We start from the raw sequence: 26879 nt of genomic DNA on the forward strand, positions 1-26879 counted from the left end.
AGAATATAATAATAGCGTTCCACCAATTAAATAACATTTGACATGATTCTTCAGCCAATAAAATTAAACCTTGTTGCCATGCAATTTTTTTCAAAAAGTCACATGCTTTCAAGGCACAGAAAGTTCATAAAATTTGATTAATTAGATCACAACATCATGTCACACACACACACACACACACACATATATTGTAAGGCTGCCTTGTGGGGGACCATTACTCTTCCTGGCCACCACAATAATATATATATATATATATATATATATATATATATATATATATATATATATATATATATATATTTTTTTTTTTTTTTTTTTTTTTTTTTGGAAAAAGTGTTTTTAAGCTAAATCTAAATTTAGTTTCTAACATTAGATCCTTTTATTTGCTTTTAAGACTAAGTAAATTACTGAGTTATTAAGAGTGACACATAACATCTTGTTATCACTTGACTCTGGAAACTGCACAGTCCTTTTGGATTTGAGCACAGCCTTTGACACTTGGACCTCTGCATTCTGTTAAAAAGGTAAAATCATGAGGTTGTCATCTGTGATGCTGCCTTAATTTTATCTTTCAAATAGAAGCATATGTGTAGCACCTGTGGGGTGCCACAGGGTTCAGTCCTGGGTCCAGTTTTATTTGCCATTTATATTGCTAGATTTTTGAGCATCATAAGATCTCCAATCACATCTGTCCCAGCACTATTTCCAATTAGATTCTGGTAGTGATTCTGTTTTTCTCTGCTAGCATGTATAAAGGATATTACCAAATTGGATAGATTAAAATTCTTTAGTTGAATGGAAATAAGACTGTTTGGCTCCAAACCACAGACTGATAAATACAGTGATTTCTTGAGGCAATAATTTTGGTGGTCTGTTTAGCTTTTTCCAGCAAAATGACTTTGAAAGGTAAAGCCCTTCCTTCCTTTTTTCAGGAATTTGGAGACCATTATTCACACTTTTATCTACTCAAGGCTTGATTACTGCAATCAATGGAATCAATCAGTCATCACTCTCACAATTACAGATAGTCCAAAATACTGCAGCTTGTTTCCTGACTGGGACAAAAATTATTTCACCTATACAGGCCTCTCTCCATTGACTCCTTGTGAAACAAAGAACTGATTTCATGGTTTTAATTTGCATGCATAAAGCTATACATGGACTTGCTCCTATTTATATATGAGTGAAGATTTTCAGTCCAAATGTCCAGAAATCTTGTTTGAAAACAAAAGGAGACAGGTCTTTTCAGTCTATGCTCCAAAACTTTGGAAACACACTAACACACCTTCCTAAATGCTAGGGCATATAGCTACATTATATTGTAATGTAGCAGATTATGGCTCTTTTTTGACTATCATACATTTTTGTTTTTATTATTCTTTTAAGTTTAAGTTATATTGCAATGTTTTCCTAATTTAGTACCATTGTTAACATAACTTCATTCTATACATAAATAACCTAACACTTCTAATCATATATTGCTTTGAATGTCTCAAAAATTGCATTTGATTTGTATTAAAAATTAACTTATGTGGAGGCGAAGGATGTCGGTTACCTAATTATCACCATGTGGGTGGTAAACAGATGAGACGGAGACTGCTCCATTCTCGTCTGCAACATCTCATTATATATAAAAGTAAACACAAATATCTAGAGCAGTTGTTTCACTGCTGTAACTGAATCAAACATAATTATAAGTTTATGCAACTTTCCAGAATTTGGAAGCTAGGTAGGAAAAATATCTATCTCCTTTTGTGTACTCTGATGAGCACAATGTTCCTGACCTCTTTAACAAGCAAAACACACCCTTCAAAAAATCTCTTGGATATTGAAAAAAGTAATTTACATACTTTTCCTAGACACCATAGATTAAACTGAGAGCTAATGGTGACTTGTGTTTAAATCTTTGCTTACATTATTCTATCGAGTTAGAAGGAGATATCTCTGGCATCCCAAAAGACAGATCAACTACTGTCCAATAATCCAAAAAAGTCTACTGTCAAGAGTTCACATAGTAAACCCTCAATATTTCACAGTAAATTAACCAAACATTAACATGAGCTATGCTACTCCCATTATTTTTTAATAAAATAGTTTTGTAGAGCCATTTGAGATAAAGTTGATACTTAAAAAAAATAGTTGTCATTTATGCTGTGTATTTTTTTATAAATATCTATATGTAATGTCACCTTTAATTACTTTCTGTTATTACATTTAGAATTACACTACCGTAAGCAAGTCTTAAACCTACTCATACCCACAAATTTGTCCCTAACCATATATATGAATATGAACACAATAAATACATTATATTTTTTGATGTAAGTAGTAAGGTCAACTAATATTAAGTGTTTTAAATATTTGTTTTATATACATATATATATATATATATATATATATATATATATATATATATATATATATCAAATTCAAATTTTATTTGTCACATACACATACATACATGGTGAAATGCTTTTTACAACCATCGAAATAGAAAACAATATATATATATATATATATATATATATATATATATATATATATATATATATATATATATAGTATATATATATATATATATATATATATATATATATATATATATATATATATATATATATATATATAGTGTACAAAGTATACAAATAAAAATATAAAGTGGCTGTAGTGAATGTCAAAGCTTTGGCTCTCTGAATCATCTACTCAGAGTCTACATCTGAGTCGTTAGGCAGCGCTCTAACCAGTGAGCCACAGATCTCTTTTATATATATTATATTTATATATATATATCCTCTCCTGGGACCGCCACCTTAACGTGGTGGAGGGGTTTGATTTGAGTGCCTGAATGACCCTAAGAGACAAGCCAGTGCTGTAATAAAAGCTTGGAGGTCGTGACATCACCCGGTGTGGTGCAGCTGGGGTGGGGGCTTGTATGCAAGAGCCTGGTGGCCAGGGCTCACCCCACGGGACCCGGCCGGGCTCAGCACGAAGGAGCGACGTGGGGACAACCTCCCATGGGCCCACCACCTGCGGGAGGGACCGTAAGGGGTCGGTGCATTGTGGCTTGGGTGGCAGCCGAAGGTGGGGATGAAGGTGCCTGAGTTAGTGCAAGAGGTTGAGTGGTACCGACTAGAGATAGTTGGCTCTGTAGTGAGAGGCAGCAGGCTGGTGTGGGCTTGCTCATAGCCCCCCAGCTTAGCCACCTTGTGTTGGAGTTTACTCCGGTGAGTAAAAGGGTCGCCTCTCTGCGCCGTTGGGTTGGGCTCAAATGGCAGTGCAGAGTACCCAGCCTTTCTGGGGTCTCTGGAAGGGGTTCTGGAAAGTGCTCCGACCTGGAACTTGGTGGGGGACTTCAACGCTCACGTGGGTGACGCTAGTGACACCTGGAGGGGCATGATTGGGAGGAACGCCCCCCCTGATCTGAACCCGAGTGGTGTTTTGTTATTGGACTTCTGTGCCATAGTCATGGTCTGTCCATAACGAACACCATAAGGGTGTCCATTAGTACACGTCGTACCAGAACACCCTAGGACGGAGGTCGATGATTGACTTTGTGGTTGTTTCATTTGACCTCCGGCCGTATGTCTTGGACACTCGGGTGAAGAGAGGGGAGGAGCTGTCAACTGATTACTACCTGGTGGTGAGTTGGATCCTCTGGCGGGGGAGGAAGCTGGACAGACTCGGCAGGCCTAAACATACTGTGAGGGTCTGTAGGGAACGTTTGGCAGAGACCCCTGTCAGGGAGGTCTTTAACTCCGCCTCCAACAGAACTTTGACCAGATCCTGATGGAGGCCGAGACATTGAGTCCGAGTGGCCTCCATTGTCGACGCGGCTGTTCGGAGCTGTGGCTGTAAAGCCTCTGGTGCCTGTAGTGGCGGCAACCCCTGAACCCGGTGGTGGACACTGAAAGTAAGGGATGTCGTCAAGCTGAAGAAAGAGTCCTATCAGGCCTGGTTGGCTCGTGGGACTCCTGAGGCAGCTGACAGGTACTGGTGGGCCAAGCGCACTGCGGCCTGGGTGGTTGTGGAGGCAAAAATTCGGTGAGGCCATGGAGAAAGATTATCGGACGGCGTCAAAGAAGCTCTGGTGGAAGGAATACTTAAGAATCTCCTCGAAGTCGTGTTGGCAGGGTTGAGAACATTCTCAAAGTATTCCTTCCACCTGGACTGTTCCCCTGGAAGAGCTGAAGGAAGTGTCTGGCCTGGGGAGAGGGAAGTCTGGACATCCTACTTAGACTGCTGCCCCGAATAAGTGGTTAAAGATAAATGCATGAATGGTATCTATATCTATATCTCTATATATCTATATATATATATATATATATATATATATATATATATATATATATATATTTACTAATGACCTAATAAGTAAAAAAGTAATGCAGTTTCTCATAAATCATTTGGCTGAACCAGTTTTCATTCCATTCATTTGAGTTTATACCTATGAAGTTCACTTGTTCTGATCATTCACTAATTGTGCATTAACCTAAACAGAGTTGATGTCATCACTGTTTCCTTTCACAGACCCAGCGCTTACACAGTGAGTTCTTTTCTCTGTCTTTTTTTTTCTTTCTTGTTAGCCGTTTTTCATCCAGTATGCTCAGAATATCTACTGATTTAGCTTTTTAGGTTAATTTAGCTGGAGGGGTCATACTCTGCACAGGAATTATTTCAGCTCCCCATGCCCTTGAATGGACAGAAGCACAGACAGTATCTCATACCAGCACACGAAAAAATTAAATCATAGGCTCCTCGAACAATGAATATAAATCCATAATTGTAGTTATTATAGTGAAAATTAAATTACAAACTCTGTGTCATCATTAGTTAATTGTAATGCCATATCATTACCTTACTCTGCATTACATTTACGTAAAACACTATATTAGATGACTCACACTTTGTCAAACTATTCTGAGCACATATTAAACTGTGCTACTTAAAAATCTTCTAAAATACAATATACTTGGTGTAAGATACTACATGCGTTTTGAGTACAGCTGGGTGTTTATCTTGTTTTAGTGCAGTACTGAGGTAAATGAATGCAGACGAAGCTGACGAGAGCAGCGTGTTCCTGTTGTACAGCGAGCCTTTGATGAGTGAATGGGAGAGTTATGTAACATCTTTAGCACACATGCCTGAGTGTGTGACTGCCAGAAGACGACGCAAAGAGATGTGAGAGGAGAAACATTGCTGCTTAGATTGGCAATGGGTCACTTTTCTTATTAGAAGTGATCAGTGGAGCAGCACTAACAAGCAGCCTGCTGAATAGCCAACGTCTTTTAGATTAGAGAAAGCAATGATCTGCTGATACGCTGACACTTAGCATGTCATGTATTATCACAATGTTATCACAATTGCCTGATGGTAGCACAAGGTTTCACTTGCATGTATCCTGTCAATGCATCATGTCCATTTCAAATTCAAAATGAACGTTTATTTTAAAAAAGGTATTTATTATTCATAATTATTTATTTTTTGTGCATACATACAATGAGACAGAAGCATCATGCTATTAAAAAAAAACAACTGACCACTGACTTTTATTTTGAGTTTTCAAAATATCCCTGTGTTTCACATAAGAAAAGAAACATGGATGTAAGTAAGTAAGTAAGATCATTAAATTTTGCATGAACTAGTCCTTTAAAAATGATTAAGGGTAAAGTACTAAAAGATGATGAAGTTTCATATACACTTTAATTTAGGGACCAATTTTCACTATTATCTAGTTGCTTATTAGCATGCATATTGCTGTCATATTGGCTGTTTATTAATACTTATAAAGCACATATAAAGCCTTATTTTCTATAACCATTCTTTAGATCCCTCAATTTCAGACTGTTTTGTAATTATTGAAGGTAAGTCCTCAGTAAATTTCCCATTTCGTTATTGAGTTTTGCTTGGCAGGTATATGGTTTAATTTGGAGGGGTTTTTTTGTTGTTTTTGTCTGGAGATTCTCTCAAGATGTGTCAGGTTGGATGGGGACCGTCAGTGCTGTATCTCCAGAGATGTTTGATCAAGGTCAAGTCAGGCCAGGCCACTCGAGGACATTTACAGAGTTGTCCCTACACCACCCTTGCACTGTCAGTGACCTGTTTTAAATGAACTTTCTGTCTAGCCCTTACTCTCTTTATTTTGCTTTGTTAAGCTTACCTTCTTTTTGTAGTCTCTTTTACACATGATTTTCACAGCTCTTCTGACCTCATGCTTTAATGATATAAAGTATATAGACAGGCATTTGCCTTTCTAAATCATGTTCAATGAAATTATTATTATTATTATTTTCTTTAATAAAAAATAATTTAAATTAAAAAAAAAAAAAACTACAGTACTTGTGCCCAATGAAACTCTTAAAAGTAAGCTTAAAATGTCTTTTAATGTCACTTTTGTTTCAAATTGTATATTCTTTGAATAATAGTGGTCATTTAAATGCAAAATATTTAAAGTATATAGTTACACTTTAGCACAAAATTAAGTACACTTGGCATATATTTAATTGCACTACTTCTACACAATTAGAGAGCATTAATTGCCAATTAAGCAGACCTTAAATATACTACATTTACTATACTAAAAGTACAATTTCAGGGCATTTTATAAAGTACATAAATATGAAAATTGTATGTATTTGTAGTATACTTAGCATGAAATGCATGCAATTAAGTATATTTATTTGAGTCCAATCAATGCATATCATATCAATGACTACAAAATATTACAGTCTGAGCAAATGGCCAGTGCTGAAAGATATGGCACGAGAGTGGATGGAGAATGACCGATAGGCAGAGATGCCTGGTGAAACCAACCCTGACGCTGAGACGGGCTGACAGGTTCTGTTTGTGTGCATGGTTAGACTGTGATCAAGACTGACCGGGTTGTCTCGTAGAGGTTATGCCATTGCCAGCAGTGAGGCTGACACAATGAATGAAGCTCCGGTTCTTCATCAGGTCAAAAGCCCACAACACGTCCCTGTGCACACCGACACACAACCTTTCCTTTTTTATTTCCAACTGCAATGGTTACCAACGCTAGCTGTGGAAATGATGTGTTTAGCAATAGGGCACGGTACGCTGTCATCTGCAGGAGTCTGATCTTGCCAGCATGACTCAAGTTTTCCTGCAGGCCACAGTCCCACATTTGTGCATGTACTGCACTTACTTATAGGATCTATTTTAGACGCGCTTTCCCCTTAGGATGTGGCCACATCCTCCTCAGAAGGGGGGTGTGCAAAATGCTGGATAATGCTGAAATAATCTACAAGCAATTATGCAAATCCAGTAGCTGTATCATCCTGGAAATGATGCAATAGTAAAGCTTTACGTTCAAAATCATAGATGATGCTCAAATTACAAAGCCACATTCTTTTAGAGTAAACAGTGTGCATTTATCACACATTAATGACGTTTTTTTAGTGGTTTGTATGCGTGTCTAGGTTTAACACTGCATAAAGGCATGGGCCCGACCCAAAGTGTTGTTTCTGTTTAAAGCTTGTCTCTCCATGTCCTTTGCAGATATGTGCCAAAGCCTGTCCCTTGTAAACTTGTAAACAATCTTATAAGGAAGTGAGAAAATAAGCAAATCTGCTGAGCAATCCTCAGAGAACGCACTTCGCAGGAAGGCTTGTTTGGATCAGTTTGGATTCTGGAGCTGCTGAGGTCATTTTGTCCGTAGAGTTTTGAAAAAGAAAAAAAATGGAAGTCGTTTGATAGAAATGTAAGATTTCAATATTCAAAATGTATAAATAGTTAAATGTGTTTTCGTTGTACAATACTTAAAAGTAATTATGACTGAACATGTATTTTATATGCTGTATACTAAAATGTTGTTTTATATTTTGACAGAATACAGTCAATAATGTGTGTATACTGACCTCTGCTGGCTCGTTCAGGCACCAGGGTGAATTGTGTGACAATCTAATACAGGGTGCTTATTAAATCCTATTTGTACCTCCTAGTTTCTTTGTGTGTCCTTCCTCTTAAGGCCTGCTTACACTTAAACACCTTAAAGGTTTGATATGATATTATATGCTGTTTGTAGCCTAATTTGCAATCATCCGGAATCATGAATGTGTGCTGATGTTTTGCTTATGCCTTAGAAGTTGTGATTGTGCAACGAACAATCAATCAATCAACCAATCATTTTTATTTATTTAGCGTTTTTAACAACACAGGTTGTATGAAAGCACTGAACAGTACAAAGTAGAAGAATACAATGATATGGATGTATAATGATGAGATTGAACAATTTGTTATTAAATGCAGAGACGATCTCTGTAATCAATTGGACGATAATCACTAGAAGTTAAGTGTCCCCAACAAAGCAAGCCAGAGGCGACAGCGGCAAGGAAACAAAACCCCATGCATACAGAATGGAGAAAAAAAAACTTGGGAGAAACCAGACTCAGTTGGGGCCAGTTCTCCTCTGACCGGACGCCCAGCACTTAACTTCCAGTTCAAATTTTAAACGCAGCTGTGTCAGATAGTGTAAATGACTTGTGTGTGTGTGCATTAGGATCTGGTGATCTGTTCACAGAGTGCATCTAGGTGTTCTGGTCTCTGAATGAACATAATCTCTGGGTGCTGATCTAGTCTGGATACAAACTGAGAAACTGAATAAGAAAAAAAACAATACTAATATTTATACGATGTTAGCTGATCTAATTAAGGCAGCCTAAAAATCTTTTAACGGTTTTAATAATAAAAGTGTATTAGTGTGTTATGTGTAGGCTAGGTTAAAAAGATGTGTCTTTAATCTAGATTTAAACTGACGGAGTGTGTCTGCTTCCCGAACAGAGTTAGGGAGATTGTTCCAGAGTTTGGGTGCTAGATAGGAAATTAACAATATGTATTACTCTTTGCACGCTCCTAAGTTGCACCCAAGAAACAGTTGTCAGTTTCCAGACTTGAATTGTCACATGACCAGAGCAGTTTATTTCCTGTTTGTGAATCGTCCATTAAAAAAAAATCTAATTTAATGGGCTTTTCCATTGGACATGCTTGTTATGGTCTGAGACCCTGCAGCATTGGTTGGCCTTGGTTTCACACTCACTTGATTTCACTGGAATCTAGTGCATTTACATTCCATTTAGATTAACACAAATGCAGTGAAGATGTTTTATCTGCCTCTGATATCCTACAATTCTAGATTTTTACACATTTCTAGCAAGAAATAAATATTGTGGTAATTAAATATTCACTTGCTTATCGTCAAAGCTCTATTTTTTTGTAGATTTTTAAACCATTATGCAGCCCTGAAGTTGAAATGTTGTATTTTGTGGGCAAATGCTTCCATCAAAATAAGCAACACCTATGTTTACAGTATGGGTTACATTTGAAAAGCAGATTGCGCTACCCATTCATTTGCACCTTTGCATGCTCACTCTCGCTCATATCCAAAGTAGATCATCAAATGAATTAATGACATGCTCATCTCCTAAAAAGCGAATAAAAAAACATGCACAGCTTACTTTACTCCACAAATAAGTGCGCACTCATGTCCTAGTCACTTTTTTGTATTAATTTCATCTTATTTTTAAGAGTTATGTAACATTAATAAATGTTCGACCTGCAAAAAATACTAACAAGTTTCATTCATAGGTTACTGGTAATAATATCGTAAATATAAACTTGACTAAATTTAACAATACAAAATTACATCCTTTAAGAGGGATTCTGTTATTGAGGCTAAATCTAATGTGAGTGCAGAATAAAGCACCAGAAATCATATATTTTGAGGTGACTTTATTTGATGTAAAACAAAATATATATATATATATATATATATATATATATATATATATATATATAAATAGTAATTCAAGAAAAAATAAAGTTACATATCAAATTACATCAATAGTTTTTCTTTTTAGTACACCACTTAACGGCACAGCCACTGTCATGTCAAAATTTGTTATATTGCCCTTTCATTTCATTATTTTGAAATGCTTTACCCATGTCAAACGGGACATTCGTGAGACTTTGTTCAATTAACAACTAAACAGTTTTCAGTTTAGCATAGTTAGACGGCTCAACATATTACATCTAAATTAATATTCAGCAGGTACATTACGAAGAAAAGAAGAGCATGCACAATAGTTAATGACAGATAGTTTCATATGAGTAACTATATTCATCACGCACAGCATAATGATTGTCATATTTTATATTCTGGAAGTTGAACAAATAAGGAAAAAAAAAAAAAAGAAAGATAAAGAAATTAAATAATTTAGTGTGCATCCTGCATTATGACACCACACACAAAGATTACATTTAATTCTGGTTACTAGTCGATTAATAATAATAATAAACAGACAAACAATTAATTCACTGAAAGCAATAAAGCTGGAACATAGAAAGAGTGGATACTCATGTTCAGGTCAATGTGCAATTAAAGTAAATATATTAATTGGTATTAGAATATGCAAATCAGAAAGTGTTCACGTATGAACCCTTTTTTTACATTTCCACAGCATAGTAGTAAACTATACTAGGGTAAACCTACATGGCAAACAATACCAAATTATTTAATGTTGCTGTGTCCAACAGCAAACACAAAAAGACCACTATTGGCGCTCTGATTACTTTCCATAAAAGTGGATTACAAAGAAGGATTATGGAAATCACGAAAGAGACAGATTTACGGTAACTCCCACAGCGGTGTTAACACTTACTGATTTAGTTGTATTGATCATTACAGAAAAATGTGTTGTAGCGGATTATGAAAAGAGTACAAAGTTAAACGTTAAGTTAAAACTCAATTAAGCCAGATACTGCATGTGTCAGTGCCTTTCCAGAGGCCTAACCAGCTGCATACACATCTCACGAAACAGGTTAGAAATTTTATATATATATATATATATATATATATATATATATATATATATATATATATAGAACACACTGTTCCAGCAGTTGCTTATCTTGATCATATCAATGACAAAAATAAAGATAATCTGAGTGAAGAACAAAGAAAATCGAAAAAAGAGACCAACTATTAAAATGACACCAACTGGGAAAAGCTCAGGTTCTGTGTATACATGTGAATAATAGAAATAGCATGTTCATGAAATTAAAAAAAAGTGTTATTTCTACCTATATAGGCTGTGAAAAGAATTTTGTACTCAATTTAGCGTGCACCCGAAGACGCAAAAAAGCATTGTACGCATATCTAACATGTCAAAATGTAGTCTTTAGTGTTAATGAACTTTAGCGTAACTTTTACTTTTTTTAACGCTACCTGCCACAGAAACTTTAAGCAGCGCTCATTTTATTTTACTTTTTTTTTTTTACTTTGTTCTGTCTATTTACTTACAATAATGTTGTGACATACATCTTTATACTGAAGGAAAACAAAAATCTCAACAATACCACCCACCCCTGGTCAACAAACTCAAACTTAACTCACAAAGATTTGATAGAAATTGTATAAATGATATGCTTTTTCCAATGCTAAATGGATCTGGTCTTAAGCACACTTCTCTAGTGAACTAACCTCACAGTTTTAATGTCTGTGGTTTAGTTTATCATTGACTCTCATGATTTGGCGTTGCACCACCATTGCCTTTGGCTTTGATCTGTAACCAGGCATCCCCCAGCGCTTTAGTGAAATGGTCATCAACTGAGCCCGTGATGCTCACTGAGTTAGAGACAGGCGCTGGCTCTTTGTAGATCTTCCCAAGACTGCGGCGGAAATGCTCCTCAATCACAGGGTCATCACACACAGTGTTTGCTGATAAAGATAAAACAAACAGAGAGAGTGTGTGTAAAGATCAATAATCGTACTTGTCATACCAGGCCCACAGTGAACTCTGACGCTAAATCTATGGACAACCGTTATGTTACATTTTAAACACAGTATTGCCAGTACTGTAATGTTTGCCAATGGGAACTGTTCTAAACAAAGCAAGTTCACCTATTTTACCTTTTTAAATACTGTAAAGCGATATATAAATAAAGGTGACTTGACTTGAACACAAAGTGTGTTTTGCTTTTAAGTGAATATATATTTTTGAAAGAATCAAGTGAGTCAGTAATTCAGTGACACATTCACGGAGGCTGCGTTTTAGTCCACTTACAATTGCCCTTGATCACCTATGGAGTTGGTTTATTATTTACTTTTTTCCCCATTAATAATTTATTTGATGCAACATTCCATATAAATAGATATGCTAATTAAATACAATCTGCAATGACATCAGAATTATGTTGCGTTGTGGTCTATTGAAGTGTGCATACTTACTCCCTCTGTCAAAATCGAGGGGTCAAGGGTCTGTCCATATAGACTTCCCTCATCCATTTAATGAACTAGAACACACTTCAAAACGGCAGCAGGGAGAAGAGCAGAGCTTAGGGAAGTTAGCGAGTGCACATCTAAAAGTGGATTTGAACGCAGCCAGAGACAGTCACTTGTTTCATTTTGGAATGAATCAGTTGAATAATTTATTGAATGACTCACTCAATAAGACTAAAACTATTAATTATCTAATCAATTAACACATAATGTATCACGTCGAATCACTCAACAGCTTTAATTGTAACATTTAAAAAAATCGAAAATGACTTAAATTGTGTTCTGAAGATGAATGAAGCTTTTATGGGTTTGGAACAACATGCAAGTAATTAATGACAAAATTTTTAAGGTGCAAGATTAGTAGACAGTACCTGCGGTCTTGTTAGTGGATCCAGTTGTGCAGCTGTTAGGGGACTTGTGGCAGCTGGAAAGACTGCAAGGACGGTTGCTGGCCGGAGCACAGGTGATTACAGATGGACGATTCTGATACAGAAAGGATGTCATTACTTTTAAAGGGTTGAATGTTAACCGAATTTGACAAATTTCGACCGATTTATATATGAAATTAAAAAGTTTAAAAAGTAATTTATTGACTTATTCTAGTAAATTATCAAATTTATTTTAAAAGGTTTGCTGCATGGTTAAAATAGACATTGCCTATATAAATATGTGTTTTTTTACAGAAACAAATCACATTTTATTATTTCATTCAGAACTAGACCTAATGCACCTAATGCACTCCACAACAAATCATCAAGTATTTGGAAACGAAAAACACTATATATAGCATATATGAATGACAAGCCAAAACAAATTAATATAGACTAAAACGAAAGTGAACATAGTTTGTAGTGACTGACAGATACTCCTCCTAGTACTAAATATAATTGGAATTTTAAAATCTTGATTTCTGTCATCTCAAAAACGAACCAAAATAAAATATTAACCAAAACTCTGCATACTGGGCTACATGTTGCAGTTTTTCTTTCTTTTTCTTGATTTATTATTTAAGCAAAATATATATTTCTCATATAGGCCTATTTAAACCTTTATGGTTTTTCTCCACTCTCAGAAGTGCTGCAGGTGCGTGATGTAATATGATATGTTCTGCTGTTTGCTAGCTTTTAAAATGAATTTACGGAAAACAAATATTAGTATTTTAATGGGTCATAGATCCTTTCTAAATTTAATTAAGTTCTAATTTCATTTGTGTTGATTTTTGGTTAGGAGAAATAACTGAAAGGAACATCCCTGCATGGAACACATCCTGTATGATTGAAACCTACGATGAAGACACAAAGCAAATGCACGATTGACTCAGATCACGTTATCTGACCTGCTGGAGACTTGTGTTGCATTCAGGAGCTAGAAGCATGCTCCTAGTAGAATCCAAGCTGTGTTTGGCCATCTCAAGGGGTTCATCCACCGCAAAAATAGGGAAAGGTGCAAATACGTGATGGTTATGAAGACCACTCAGAGATGTGTGACTATAATTCCATAGCTCCTGATTTCCAGTGTCTCCAATAGAATTTCTCCTTAAAAATAGCACAAGAAAAAACAGGCAAAATACACATGGTGCAAAACAAACCGACCAAACCGTGGGAAACCTTGCTGCAATGGAAATAACAGAACTATAGCAGACATACAGGTGTGATCCTAATAAGCATCTCATTTTGTTCATCTGTTCTGCATCAGAGGCTTTTTGATGATTCAGAGAGTTTTCGTGGTGTTTTCTCTTGGTTGGGCTCATGGGTGTACATCCTGAGTTATGCACAGGAAGACTAGATGCTCTTGAATCATCTATCAAGAAATCAGATTCAGATTAAGGCACACATAAACAATTATACAAATATATATACACAGTACATACAGATATATTATTCAAAAACTAAACACAATTAATCGTTTGACAGCACTAATATATATAAAATGACTCCACACTCTCACACTAGCCCCCCAGTTTCACAGACAAGGTTTAAACCTGTTACTAGACTAAAATATAAATCTGAGCTGTTTCGACTCAAAGAAACTTGCACTGACTGATCTTAAAACACGTTTGGTTTGTCTTAAGATGCACACCAGTAATGCTTTTTTCTAAGGTGCATTTATAAAAATTACTTAAATGTCCTAAATGAAGCATGACCTATCCTTGGTTAGGCTTAGTCCTGTCTGTGACACCGGGCCTAGGTCTCTCTATCTATTTTTATTTTTCTTATTTATTAGATACAAAACCTTGCTCTGCATTATACTAACCCACACTTATCATAGCACTTACATACTTTTTGATTGCTTTGCTATTTTACATACAATGACTTTTTAATGGAAATGTGTATTTTTTTTTTTAATTCTTGATTTAAAAAAAACAACTTAAAAACCATAAAATATCAGATAATTTCAATATATGGAATACTAAGTTTAGATCGTTAAGAAAAATGTACAGAAATGTACAAAATACATTTTACACTAATTTGTTGTTTTTTTATGTGCATTTACATGTATTCATTATGTAAGCAAAAATGCTATACTCTTAAATGTTTCATATTCTTGAGTTTTTGTTTGTTTGTTTAAGAAATTATCATATAGATGCTATTTTAAAAATATTTAAAAAAGCATTTTCGTTACTGTGATTAGTAGTATTCAATATTCAGCTTTTTGGTATTTGGATGGCATTTCCACATTACTTCAGAAATTCAGTATTAAATATTTATTGCGTTTAAGAGCTGCGAATGTGATATATGAATATGAGTTACTTACCCTCATATGTATTACAATGCAGCCTGCTGATGTTTTCGTTCATTTTATTGATGAAATTATTAACCAAGATATCCATGTTAACATAAACATTTAAAGTTATTTAAGGCATAAATCTAATCGAACAGCTCGGCTGTTAGTAACGGTAAAGAATATGGTCTTTCAGATGGGAAAACAAAAGCAACATTACAACAACTGAGCAAAATTTTAAAATAAAAATCTAAAACGTGTGCGTTGTTTTTAGCCTACTGGGCTATTTTAGCTATTAGCTCGGGCTGCAAGATGCTAGTATGTCCGTCTAAAGTTTAGTTTAGTGACTTAAATCCAAAATACTGAATCAAACTCGTCAAGCACGACCTCTTTTTTATATTAATGGTAAATAAAGTAGGTAAGCAGGTGACGAGTAGCTTTTACGATTGTAAAAAAAAAATAATAATAAAAATAGTACAATGCTAACGCTGCTCGGCAGGAGTCCGTGTGTTTCCGCATGAAAAAAATTCAACTGAAAAGTCGAGCGTTTGAGTTTCCAAACAAGCAATATTTACTTATTACATTGCATTTTTAACAAAGCGTGGTTCGTGTATTTACATGTGAAATTATTGCTTACATTTTCTGTAACAAACGTAACATCAATTTCAATGAAAATTTTGAAAATTGTTACGCAGTCATCAAAAACGATTGTCATTGGCTACTCCCGCGCAGCGCTGGACAAAGTAGCACGTACCACGGTGAAAGCGCTGTCTCTCCGCTCTTGCTACTGCAGTCCTGTGTGAAAATCTCGCGAAATTTGCTTGTGAGACAATGAAGAGATGGTTTTATATATTATTTATATGTTCCATTTATATATATATATATATATATATATATATATATATATATATATATATATATATATATATATATATATATATATATATATATATATATATAAGCTCTTTATTTTATTTTTAGAGCATTCTTAAAAGCAGCGCAAAACTGCCTCCTTTATTAAGATGAATTTTGGTCAATGCATCACAAGAATCTAGCTAAAAAATGCAAATGCAATTCAACTTCAATTGCCCACTTTGATCATTTGAAGGTTGTAGACATTCACATTGCATTCGTGGTGTAAATGCACAAGTTCTCAAATGTATTTAAACAGATACAAAGGACCACCTACTCACTCAACATGTGGGAAAATGTGCTAAAACATGTCTGGAATCTCAAGAGAAATAAGTGACCTGGTTTGAGCATCATGACTCAGTCTATTAAGATTGCATGTGCTAATAATAAGTTGAGGTTTCACTAAATATTCATAAGGAAATAAATAATAGTTTAGAACAGAAATCTCTTGCCTGCAAAGATCACGGTTGAGCTGTGGTAAAGATCTCAGTAAATCATGTAGAATGTGGTGTGAGAGCTCACTTAACATGCACTGATAGTTGCCATATCTGTGAGAAAAACTAAATAGTAATTCTATAGGGGGAAGCTCATTTGCCCAGATCACTATTTTCCCACGCATGCACCGCAGGAAACCTTTTTATTTTGTACACTGTCTTGTCATGAAAGATGCGATCAGGCAGTCTAGCATGGGGGAGGGTAGAGAAAGCAGGCATCTCATGCAGGGATGCAGCAAGACTCTGATTGGCTGCACACATATACGACATCAGAGCTGGAGAAGGCAGAGAGGGGAGGAAACACTGCGACGTGAGAAGGGATCCCAGCATCTCACTTCACTGGGGATTCAGTCTTGAGCTTCTCCTGCTGGGCCAGATCCCCTGAATGCAGGCTCTTGACATCTTCACGTCTTTTTCCACAGCAGCTCTCCTCCTCTAGTCTCTTCAGCCATGAACTACCTGCGCCGGCGTCTGTCCGACAGCACCTTCATCTCCAACCTGCCTAATGGCTATATGTCAGACCTGCAGAAACCAGATCCTCCTCAGCCTCCCCCTCCTGGACCAGCCTCAGGACCGGCTCCGGTGTCCCCGAGCCAGGAGAGAAAGCCCATGCAGCCCCAGCCTCTGGGGACGGGCTTCTTCAGCTCCATCACCAGTGTGGTGAAGCAGACGGCCGCCTCAGCAGGTCTGGTGGAACAAACGCCTGTGCCCGCCTCGTCCAAAAGACACAAGCTCCTGCTGGTCATCGACGAACCACAGCAGGACTGGTAAGAGCAACTGCTTTCACTTGATAAGGCTCATTTTTTTATTTTTTCTAATCAGGCTGTATTTGGCTTTTCCACTTGTTTTAATCCTCATCTGTTGAGGTTTTTATTTAGTGCAAAGCTTAATCATTGAATTATATAATTTTTTTTTTTTGTGGAAATAAAAAAACTACAAGAAAATACAGTAAATGCATCACTAAATAAACCTGAGATCTCACTGATCTACATGCCTGAATTGTGTTTGATTTTTAATGATATTTTACTTACTAACGCAAGAGACATAACACAGAGATTATGTAGAAAATAATAATGAATTATTAATATGCATGCAAACGAACATGGGTGAATTTCAGGAGCAGGAACATCTGAAGCATTTCTAGACTTTAGAAAGATGTTCTGTTCTATCCTCAATTTTCTTGGTCATTTCCCCAAAGGATTAGTATGAGGAGTAAATGCATGCTAATTATCCTTTAAATCCATATTTGTAATAGCATGCAGAAGAAATTGTCAAATATTGTTTAGTCTTGCAGAGTGTGATTTTTGCCATACAGTATATACCAAAGATATTATAGATATTGCAGTATAATGTCTAGTTTAAGACAAAATGTTCATAGAAAAACTCTATCTAGCTGCTTTCAGATGTCACATAGCATAAATTAATTACAGTAAATAATCCTGTCTGAGTCAAAACTCCCAAATTATGTTATAACATATAATGAGGTTTAATGTATTTTATGCTTAAAGGGTCTACTACTATGTAATAATAATGTGAATTTTATTCCATTGCTGACATATAACGTTTAGAATAATGTCTAAATAAAATACAAATGCTTAATTGAGAATAATTGGGGATTAAATGGGTCACACAATAAGTGACTATTGGTTTACATATTTCTCCACTGGTTTACAGTAAAAACTATTGTCTGAAGGAGGTCTCCTGTTAAGTTTTGCGTGGTGAAGGTTAGACTACCTCGCGTTACATTACATTTAGCCATTTAGCAGATGATTTTGCTTTTTTGCCTTTTGTTAATTGTAGAATAAATGAAAAGAAAACACTGAATACATAAAAGACTAGAGAAGCTAGTTTTTTTCTTCTTTTTTGGAAGTTTAAAAGGGATTTTATATATAGCTCAAACAAAACAAAATAAAAACTACAATTTTACTCATCAATACGCTAACATCTTCAAATTAATATATGCAATAAGTTAGCATTTTGTATTCGACATTTTATAACCTTTTCTACATTATATTTCTAATTGTAATGTAGACAAGGCTTTAAAATATCAAATTCAAAATGCTGCACTAATTAAACATTAAAATGGCTGTAACTTTCTTATATATTAAGACATAACCCACACATTCTATCTATTTACAATGTAATATATACTTTCATTTAAACCGTGATGTTTTTAGCAATGCAACACTCACTGCACAGTACCTTAATAGCTTAATAACTCAATATTTAGTACTTGTTTTTGTTCAAATGTGGATCATCAGTGTTGCATACTGACAGAGAAACTATCAGCCAAGATTGCAGTCAGCTCTGAAACCATAGTATCTGTCAGCAGAGGAGCTGTCCCTGACATTAGTGCACTGCACTGCGTGACATTGTCGGTGAAATGTGTAATTACTAACAAGACGTTTAAACTCCACTGGTCTGAATTATAGCTCTTTGTGTTCCTAGCACAGCACCCTACATCTAGTTTGATGGCAATTTTGACACTGCAGCTCAATAATACAGTTACATCAACTTATTCTGAACATTTTCATCGTATCACTTTTATTTGCATAGTGCTTTTAACAATAGAGCAGCATTTAATTTAAAAGTAGACAGAATGCACTTTCATAGAAAATAAACGAATGAGGCGTTTATATAACACTTTTCTGTGTATTGCCGTACACCCGAAGACCTTTAAAGGCAGGGTAGATTTAGGCTAAGGGGACAGGAAATACAGTTTGTAACAGTAGAAAGACCGTGACACCTTTAAAGAGTTTTTGTAAAGCTTGGAAACCAGTGTGTGCTAACCTCAAGTCGAAAACATTGATTAATGCTGTAACAAGGTAATTTAATCAAGGAATTCCTGGAATGCTAAACTTCAGGTGAAAAAATGAGCAAACGTGTTGATCACCATGGTAACTAGCCTACTGCATATGCCATCATCCTCGTGCCAACATTTAGGGTAAAAATACCATCTTCAAGTTCCCAAAAAAAGAAGTGTATTGATTGTACAGAATTCTGTCACCAGATAGTACTCTATTTTCATACAATATTTACCCTTAAAAGGTTCTTACCCTAAGCGTATAGTGGTACCATATTGCTACTGTACTTTTACTCTTTATATGCAACTTTAACATCCCCGTGACAAACTATTGTCAAAGCTTGTTATATGTAGTACCGTTCCGAAGAGGTATTTTTACATAAATTATTGATTAATCATAGATAATTCATGAACTCACATATGATAAAGTGCATTGCTATGTAATCTTAATTTCATGATCTGATCTTAAACATATGTTTTTGGTTTGTCTCAAGATGGACACCAGTAATGTTATTTTCTTTAGGCACATTTATAAAAATTACTTGTCCTAATTGAACTATAGCCTAATCCCTTCCTAAGACCTCTGAAACCAGGCATATTATATTAAATATGAATGCCTTTGTAATATACTTTGAACAGAGTAATTTAGATTTTGAATATAAATATATATTTACATATATATTATTAGATTACTTACAAACTGTAGTCAATTATTGATTACAGATTACACAATGAATGTAATGTAGGTTACTCATTTTAGGTAACGTATTATGAGTACTTTTTAGATGACTTTTTGATCAAACTTGTTTTAAACCATTCAAAAGTACCATATTGTACCATCTTGATGCAATAAAGGAAATATATTCCATTAAAAATCTTTCCTTATCTTTCTTTTCTTTGTGAATATTCGCAAATCTGAATGGTATGACATCTAGTAGTAAAGTAGTACACGAAGGAATCTATTGATTTATTTATTTCCCCTTCTCTTTTACTACAGGGCCAAACTCTTTAGAGGGAAAAAACTGAATGATGACTATGACATTAAGGTTGAACAGGTGAGATTATCAAATCAATCAGTCAAAGTATTATATTAGTTGAGTTACTGATTGGTTGGTTTTTGTTTTTCAGGCTGAGTTTGGAGACATCAGCGTTGTGGCTCATGCTAATGGATCATGTAACGTGGCTGTGCAGGTTCTGCAGAATGAAAATACAGTTGTCAGGTAAGAATCACATTTAAATCTCACTACAAGCTGTTCGAATGGTCTCGCTACATTCAAGTGCAATGAATGCTACCTCAGCGTGCTGTCAGTGTCTGTAATTTATTATTGTGTTCAATAACCGCCATCAAACTTTGTTAGCCTTCAATTCAATACGAAAGCTAAATTAGATCTCTTGGAGAGATCTGATTTGACGTGTCACACATGAAAGCTATATCATTGCACTGAGATGTAATAAAGGACAATTGTAATAAAAGCCTTTTTTCGATGATTTGAGTGGCTTGTCACCGACACAATGCTTCTGTGTAATTACACAAATGGCCCATGAATTTACATAAATTCAGAGTTTTCAGAGGCACATTCAAAACACCATCTAAAATGACTATATATTACTATGTAATTACATTATAGCATATAATGCTCCGTATATTTACTTTTGAAAATGAGGCTGTGAGGGACAATAGAAAGATTTCTGTAGAATCTTGTAAAGAATTTTGAGAACATGATGACCCTTAACCTTGAATATAGCTCGAAAACATGGATTCAGTGTGCATTAAGGGCTTTGGTATATTTAGGACCTGGCCCGTTTTATTTCCTGTTGCATGCACCTGCTTTCAAGTTGCCAGAGCACAATTAGTCAAACAAGGACCAGCCATGAACTGAGAAAGCCTGAACATACTGAGAACGCATTACTAAGAGAAGGCCTAATTGGTACTTGTGGGCTTTGTTAGCGTGAACAGCTGTACATATTGTCACAACAGTTTGGATGATCATATTAACTCCTTTCGGAAGTGCACATATGTAAATAAAGTTGTGGATAAATTAGAGCAGATTTTAAATACCACAGTTTTCTCCTTTATTAATAAAAAAAAACTATATTATTAAACCGGAACCACAGAACTAAAATCTTCAATTTTACTCAATGGCTCAATTTGTTAGACTCCCTTAGGAATGAAATGCCCACTTTTGAAAAAATATGGTGCCCCTGCTAAAGTTCATTGACAGCTGAATCTGGTATAAAATGAAAACTGCATATTACTAAATATATGGAAAAGTAGATGTCTTGACATGCACTTTAGGCTCTAATGTACATTACAATCATGTGTAGTCCCCTGTCTTGTACATGTTCCGCATTAACACATTTGTCACCTTTTCTTTATGTTCTTCGTACCATCTACATATGTACATTGTAACAATGTTACAGATTCATGTAATGTTTGTCATGTAATGTTTTGCGTTTGCATCTTGTGCATTGTATCTCTGTCAAGTTAAAACGCATATATAAAAAGGAAGCACATGGCAAACATAAAGACATAAAGTTTTATGCTCAACCACAAAACAAATATGGAAATATTAAACAAGGGCAGATCCCTGACATCCTTGCTCTCTTTTTCTAATATCCGAACTGAATCCACTTGTGCTACTGGCATAACGACTCCTTTGAAAATTGGAGTATGCAATGTCCTCTATTGTGGATAAAACCCACAGAGACACTGCGCACAAGCACCAGCTGTCCGCTTGCACATCAATTGGTTTTTGCTTCTCTTTATTTAATATCAATAGTATATCTCCCTGTTGGGGGAAGGAGCAGAAAACCTCCAGAGGTGAACAGTTCCTGTCGCTACAGCTTCCCTTCACCTGAGCTGGTTGAGCAATGACCACAGTAATCACAAAGCTTTCTCTTTGACTGTTTAGCAGACTGAAATCGTCTAGCCCCAGTTCCCTCATATATCTTGAATATCCGGCCATACATAATCCTTAACAGGTACGCTGTAAGATAAGGTTTGTTTCAGTGCCTTCATCTCCGCAGTGCACGCCGCAGATCACTCAATGCAATTTAAGAAACAAATTAAACCAAATCTGTATGTGTGAAAATAAGTAACTGTAACTGAAGCTTTGTTACATTTATTTTACTATGCCCCTACAGGTCATTTAAGCCTGACTTTGTCCTGATCCGACAGCATGCGTACAGCATGACAGAGAATGAGGATTTCCGTAACTTAATCATCGGACTGCAGTATGCCGGCATTCCCAGCATCAATTCCCTGGAGTCCATATACAACCTCTGCGACAAGCCCTGGGCAGTAAGTTTGAGAATGTATATCATTTATACCATTTGATAGATATGTGCTACAAACTCATCTCTTCAAACGCATTTGCAGTTTGCTTGTCTGATCAGCACATGCAAGAAACTTGGACAGGAGAAATTCCCATTAATTGAGCAGACCTTCTATCCCAACTATAAAGAAATGGTAAGAGATTGCTCCATAAATACTCTCTTCCAATGGTGGGTGTATCTGCATAATTATATAAACAAAATACTCTGTTTGTGGTAAAACAAACCAGGTGACCATGCCAGCATTTCCAGTTGTGGTGAAAATCGGTCATGCTCACTCTGGTGTGGGAAAGGTAATGTTTAACCTGAAGCAATAACTTCAAAAGAAACAATGTGTGTCCATGTCGCTAAGCTTGTATTCTAATTACATGTGTTATTAAGGTGAAAGTGGAAAACCACACAAAGTTTCAGGACATAGCAAGTGTGGTGGCCATCACTCAGACCTACAGCACATGTGAACCTTTCATTGAAGCCAAATACGACGTCAGGATCCAGAAAATAGGAAATGATTACAAAGCTTACGTGTGAGTAGCGACGCTATTCTGTACAGTTTCTGCACACATCTCAGATTTAGCTAAATGCTGTCCTTGACAGATGAAGAATGCTCCTCGTTTCATAGGAGGACGTCAGTCTCAGGTAACTGGAAGTCCAACACTGGTACTGCCATGGTGGAGCAGGTGGCTATGACCAACAGGTAACACACACAACAAAGACACATAATTAAAGCATCTGCTTTCTGGTAAGCAAATGTGCTTCAAACATGACTAAGCAAGTTGCATTATGCTGCAGGTATAAGCTTTGGGTTGACACCTGCAGTGAAATATTCGGAGGCCTCGAAATTTGTGCTGTTAAAGCTATTCATGGAAAAGATGGAAAAGATTACATTACTGAGGTATGTACTACACTTTTGCTAGTTGTCTATATGCAACATATACACTTCTTGCCATTGAAGAATCTTTTTTGTCTAAATGGTTTCAGAAAAAAATGTTAACATCTGAAGAACCTTTCTGTTTCACAAGAGCTTTCTTGTTTCTTCTCTTCTTAGAGGGCACTGGGACATGAATATAAAGACACGAATGAACATGCATTGGCGTCTTTTTAAAATCAGCAATGCATTTTTAGTTTTGAGGATTTTATTTATTTTTTACCAAACTTTGTATAAAGATGGTTCTCAATCATGTTATAAAAACCGAATGACTTCATATACAACTTTTCTTTATGAAAAAAAGTATTATTTTCATATTAATATGTTTTTGGGGCAACATGATGTCACAATGTGGTTCAAGAGAAGGACCACTAGACAAGAATATGACATAAATAGTCTTTTAATCTTCTACACACAAAATAAACAATACAGTTGCAGGCAGGCAGACAGAACAAAACCACATACTAACGACGACGATGGGACAAACTGGACTTAAATACACAAAGTAAATTACTAACACAATGAGAAAATGAACTGAAATTAGGACACACTGAACACATGGCACATGAAAAACAACAACACAGAGTCCAAAGATGTGACACACGAAATCAAAAAAGAAGTAATAATGTGAGTAACAACTGATAATACTTTTATAATAATATATAATATTTCATAGGAATAATGAAACAAAATTTCTTCTCCTGTTCGTTTGTTGTTTCTCCCAAAATGAGTAATAAACATTAGTCCCGGTGTCCTCAAAGGAAATCAACATCATTTTATGGAACAGAAAGTATTGTCATTACAAAAAATTATCATATTTCTTTAAGAGTATCACTAAATTAATATCAGACATTTTTGAAGAAGAGAGAATGGCCATGGTGAAACATCCAATCATTTAGTATCTCTGAAAAGCCCTGAATGTGCCTTTTACAAGACATCCAGACTCAAACTGTGGCATGTAGCCTCAGAGAAATTGACTAAAACATAATATATATAAGGCCGCAGGGTTTTAAGAGTGTGTTGTACAGCTGAGATGTTTTGTAGAAATGTGTTGTAGGTTTTCTACAAATTCAAGCAACGTGTTTTGCTAACAACGATGGTGATTTCATCAGGTCATGGGTTCGTCCATGCCACTGGTGGGGGAACATCAGGCCGAAGATCAGCAGCTGATAGCAGACATGGTCATTGCCAAAATGAATAACGTTAAGGCACAAAATCCCAAAAGGCCAACTGCTATTCAGCCAAAAAAGGTAGATAATGTAACAACTACACCGTTGATTAAAATTTGGGATCAACGATTATTTAGACACTTTCTCTTTAATTGCTAATGCAGTCTTTTTCCATCCAAATGAAGCATTGCTTAGAAATTGGCTGAACTAAATTGGTATTAACTAATCGTTTGCTTAACCGTAACAGCTGACAGCTATTCAGCTGTATTCATTACATACCTTTCTACGAAAGTTATCGGACATTATCAAGATGAGTTAAACTGTGTCAGAACACTCTTTTCGATTTGAGTTGTATTTACATTGCTGTTGTGTGACATCTGGAGTTCATTTTTTTACTCAAAATTACTCAAATCGACTTTGCTAATTTTTCCTATCTTGGTTGAGTAGATTTTACTTTATTCAATACTTACATTTTACTTACACAAATATGCATGGGTGCGTGAGTTTTACATGTTTTTGCTTGTTTCTTTCAGAATGCTGTTGAGAAAGACATGGTGGTTGAAGTAAAGAATGGCCCTCCACAGAAAGCTCCTCCACAAGGCTGCTTGCAGTACATCCTTGACTGTAATGGCGTTGCAGTGGGACCAAAATTAGTGCAGGCGAACTAAACGTGAAGGCTTGAAGCATTTAAGCTCCTGACAGGTTGTGTTCAAACATTCAGACGGTGACCTGAGGTGCAAGGCAACAAATAATCTATAAGAAAAGTCTTAGTTTGGGCCTGATCTGTATTTCAGTCTGTACTGTGTAACTTTCACTGTTCTGCGCTTGTGATGGTTGCTTTGTTTCTATGTGAAGCGGTTGTCTCTTCAGGGTTGTTGTGTGGTGATACAGCAGATTGTGCCTAGTGTTCAGTGCCACTTTTTCCTTGTACTTATTTTTTTAATTGTCTCTTGTGTTACGTTTTAGTAAATGGTGTTCGCTGCATTATGGGGACCAAATGTTCCAGCTAGTATAAAAATATCAGTAAATTTTGTCCTTGTGGGGATATTTTTTTAGTCCTCATGAGGGAAACCGCTTATAAATCATGCAATTTTTGGGAAAAAGTAAAAGTGCAGAAAGTTGTGCGTGAGGGGTAGGTTAAAGGGTATATTAGGGTAAAAAAAACAGTTTGTACAATATAAAAACCATTACGTCTATGGAATAAACCCATAAAACATTAAAACCAGTATGTTTGTGTGTGTGTGTGTGTGTGCATGTGCGAATGGTGTTATACATACATGAATGGAGACTATAACATATAAATGAACATTTAATTGCATGATCAAATGTGTGTGTGTCATTGTGTGTTAAAGGTAAGGTGTGTATTTTCTTTCGTGACATCACTGTTAAAATAATAGATATCATACTGTATGCACTTATAGTATTGTGAAAGTGTTATAAAATATGGTGAAATGTATTTGCCACAATGGATGAAAGCTATAGTTTTTTGTTTATTTTTTGTTCTTGTTACTAATATTTATTGCAGACATGCGATTACATAACAATGAGCAATAAAAATAAAACTCTGAACAAACATTGTCTGAAAGTTAAGCACATTCAACTCAACTAGTTCAATGTTGCATTGCATTTTTAATATAAATGAAGAGAAATTAAACAATATAAATCACATATTACAAATTTAATACACATATTACAAATAAAATCCGACTCCAAAAAAAGTAGCACATTCAAGGCTTGTCGATGCATATTGGGAGCAAAGGTTAACCTGCCTGATGCGATGACACAGAAGATCTAGCTTACACTATATAAAATTGCTGAAACATTTGCAACATACACTTAATGCTGGCCGTGATAGAAAGATGCCAGAACACAGTGGATCAGAGTGTTCTGTGTATGGAGCTGACTAACTACAGCCTTGTGATGACCCGTCTACCAATGGCCTCATGAGCATCAGAACTGGATACAGAGCAATTGTTGCCTTTTCTTCATCAAATGATCAAGCGGACTGCCAAATACATGTGTATTGTTTACACAAGCTGAACGTGTAAACTGTGTGAGCTGCGACAAATCTAAAATTAAACATTTGCCGCCGCATTCACAGATCCGTTCATAGTTTTAACCAAATGTTACTTTCAACAGAACCTCTAGTTTTATGATATTCGTTATATTTTCTGAATTCACATCAAATATGCTGCTAAAATGTGTACACCCTCAGGTCTTTCTTAATAAT

At 35.7% G+C, this 26879-nt stretch overlaps 2 protein-coding genes across 2 annotated transcripts; one reads left to right on the forward strand and one right to left on the reverse strand.

The window, feature by feature from the left end:
- Positions 1-9785: 9785 nt before the first annotated feature.
- vgll4a (vestigial-like family member 4a) lies at positions 9786-15640 on the reverse strand. The gene is made up of 5 exons (XM_043225308.1): positions 15047-15640; positions 13939-14092; positions 13629-13827; positions 12664-12775; positions 9786-11731 (listed from the first exon to the last, which is right to left on the reverse strand). The coding sequence occupies exons 1-5, from the start codon at positions 15120-15122 to the stop codon at positions 11526-11528; spliced, it is 747 nt and encodes a 248-aa protein (XP_043081243.1). The 5' UTR covers positions 15123-15640; the 3' UTR covers positions 9786-11525.
- A 1047-nt stretch (positions 15641-16687) lies between these two features.
- Positions 16688-26218, forward strand: syn2a (synapsin IIa). Its single transcript, XM_043225138.1, has 11 exons — positions 16688-17186; positions 20220-20277; positions 20351-20442; positions 22367-22523; positions 22602-22691; positions 22786-22848; positions 22937-23079; positions 23175-23249; positions 23345-23447; positions 24593-24730; positions 25183-26218. The coding sequence occupies exons 1-11, from the start codon at positions 16870-16872 to the stop codon at positions 25315-25317; spliced, it is 1371 nt and encodes a 456-aa protein (XP_043081073.1). The 5' UTR covers positions 16688-16869; the 3' UTR covers positions 25318-26218.
- Positions 26219-26879: the final 661 nt, after the last annotated feature.

Source organism: Puntigrus tetrazona, chromosome 23, assembly GCF_018831695.1.
Source record: "Puntigrus tetrazona isolate hp1 chromosome 23, ASM1883169v1, whole genome shotgun sequence".
Lineage (NCBI taxonomy): Eukaryota > Metazoa > Chordata > Actinopteri > Cypriniformes > Cyprinidae > Puntigrus > Puntigrus tetrazona.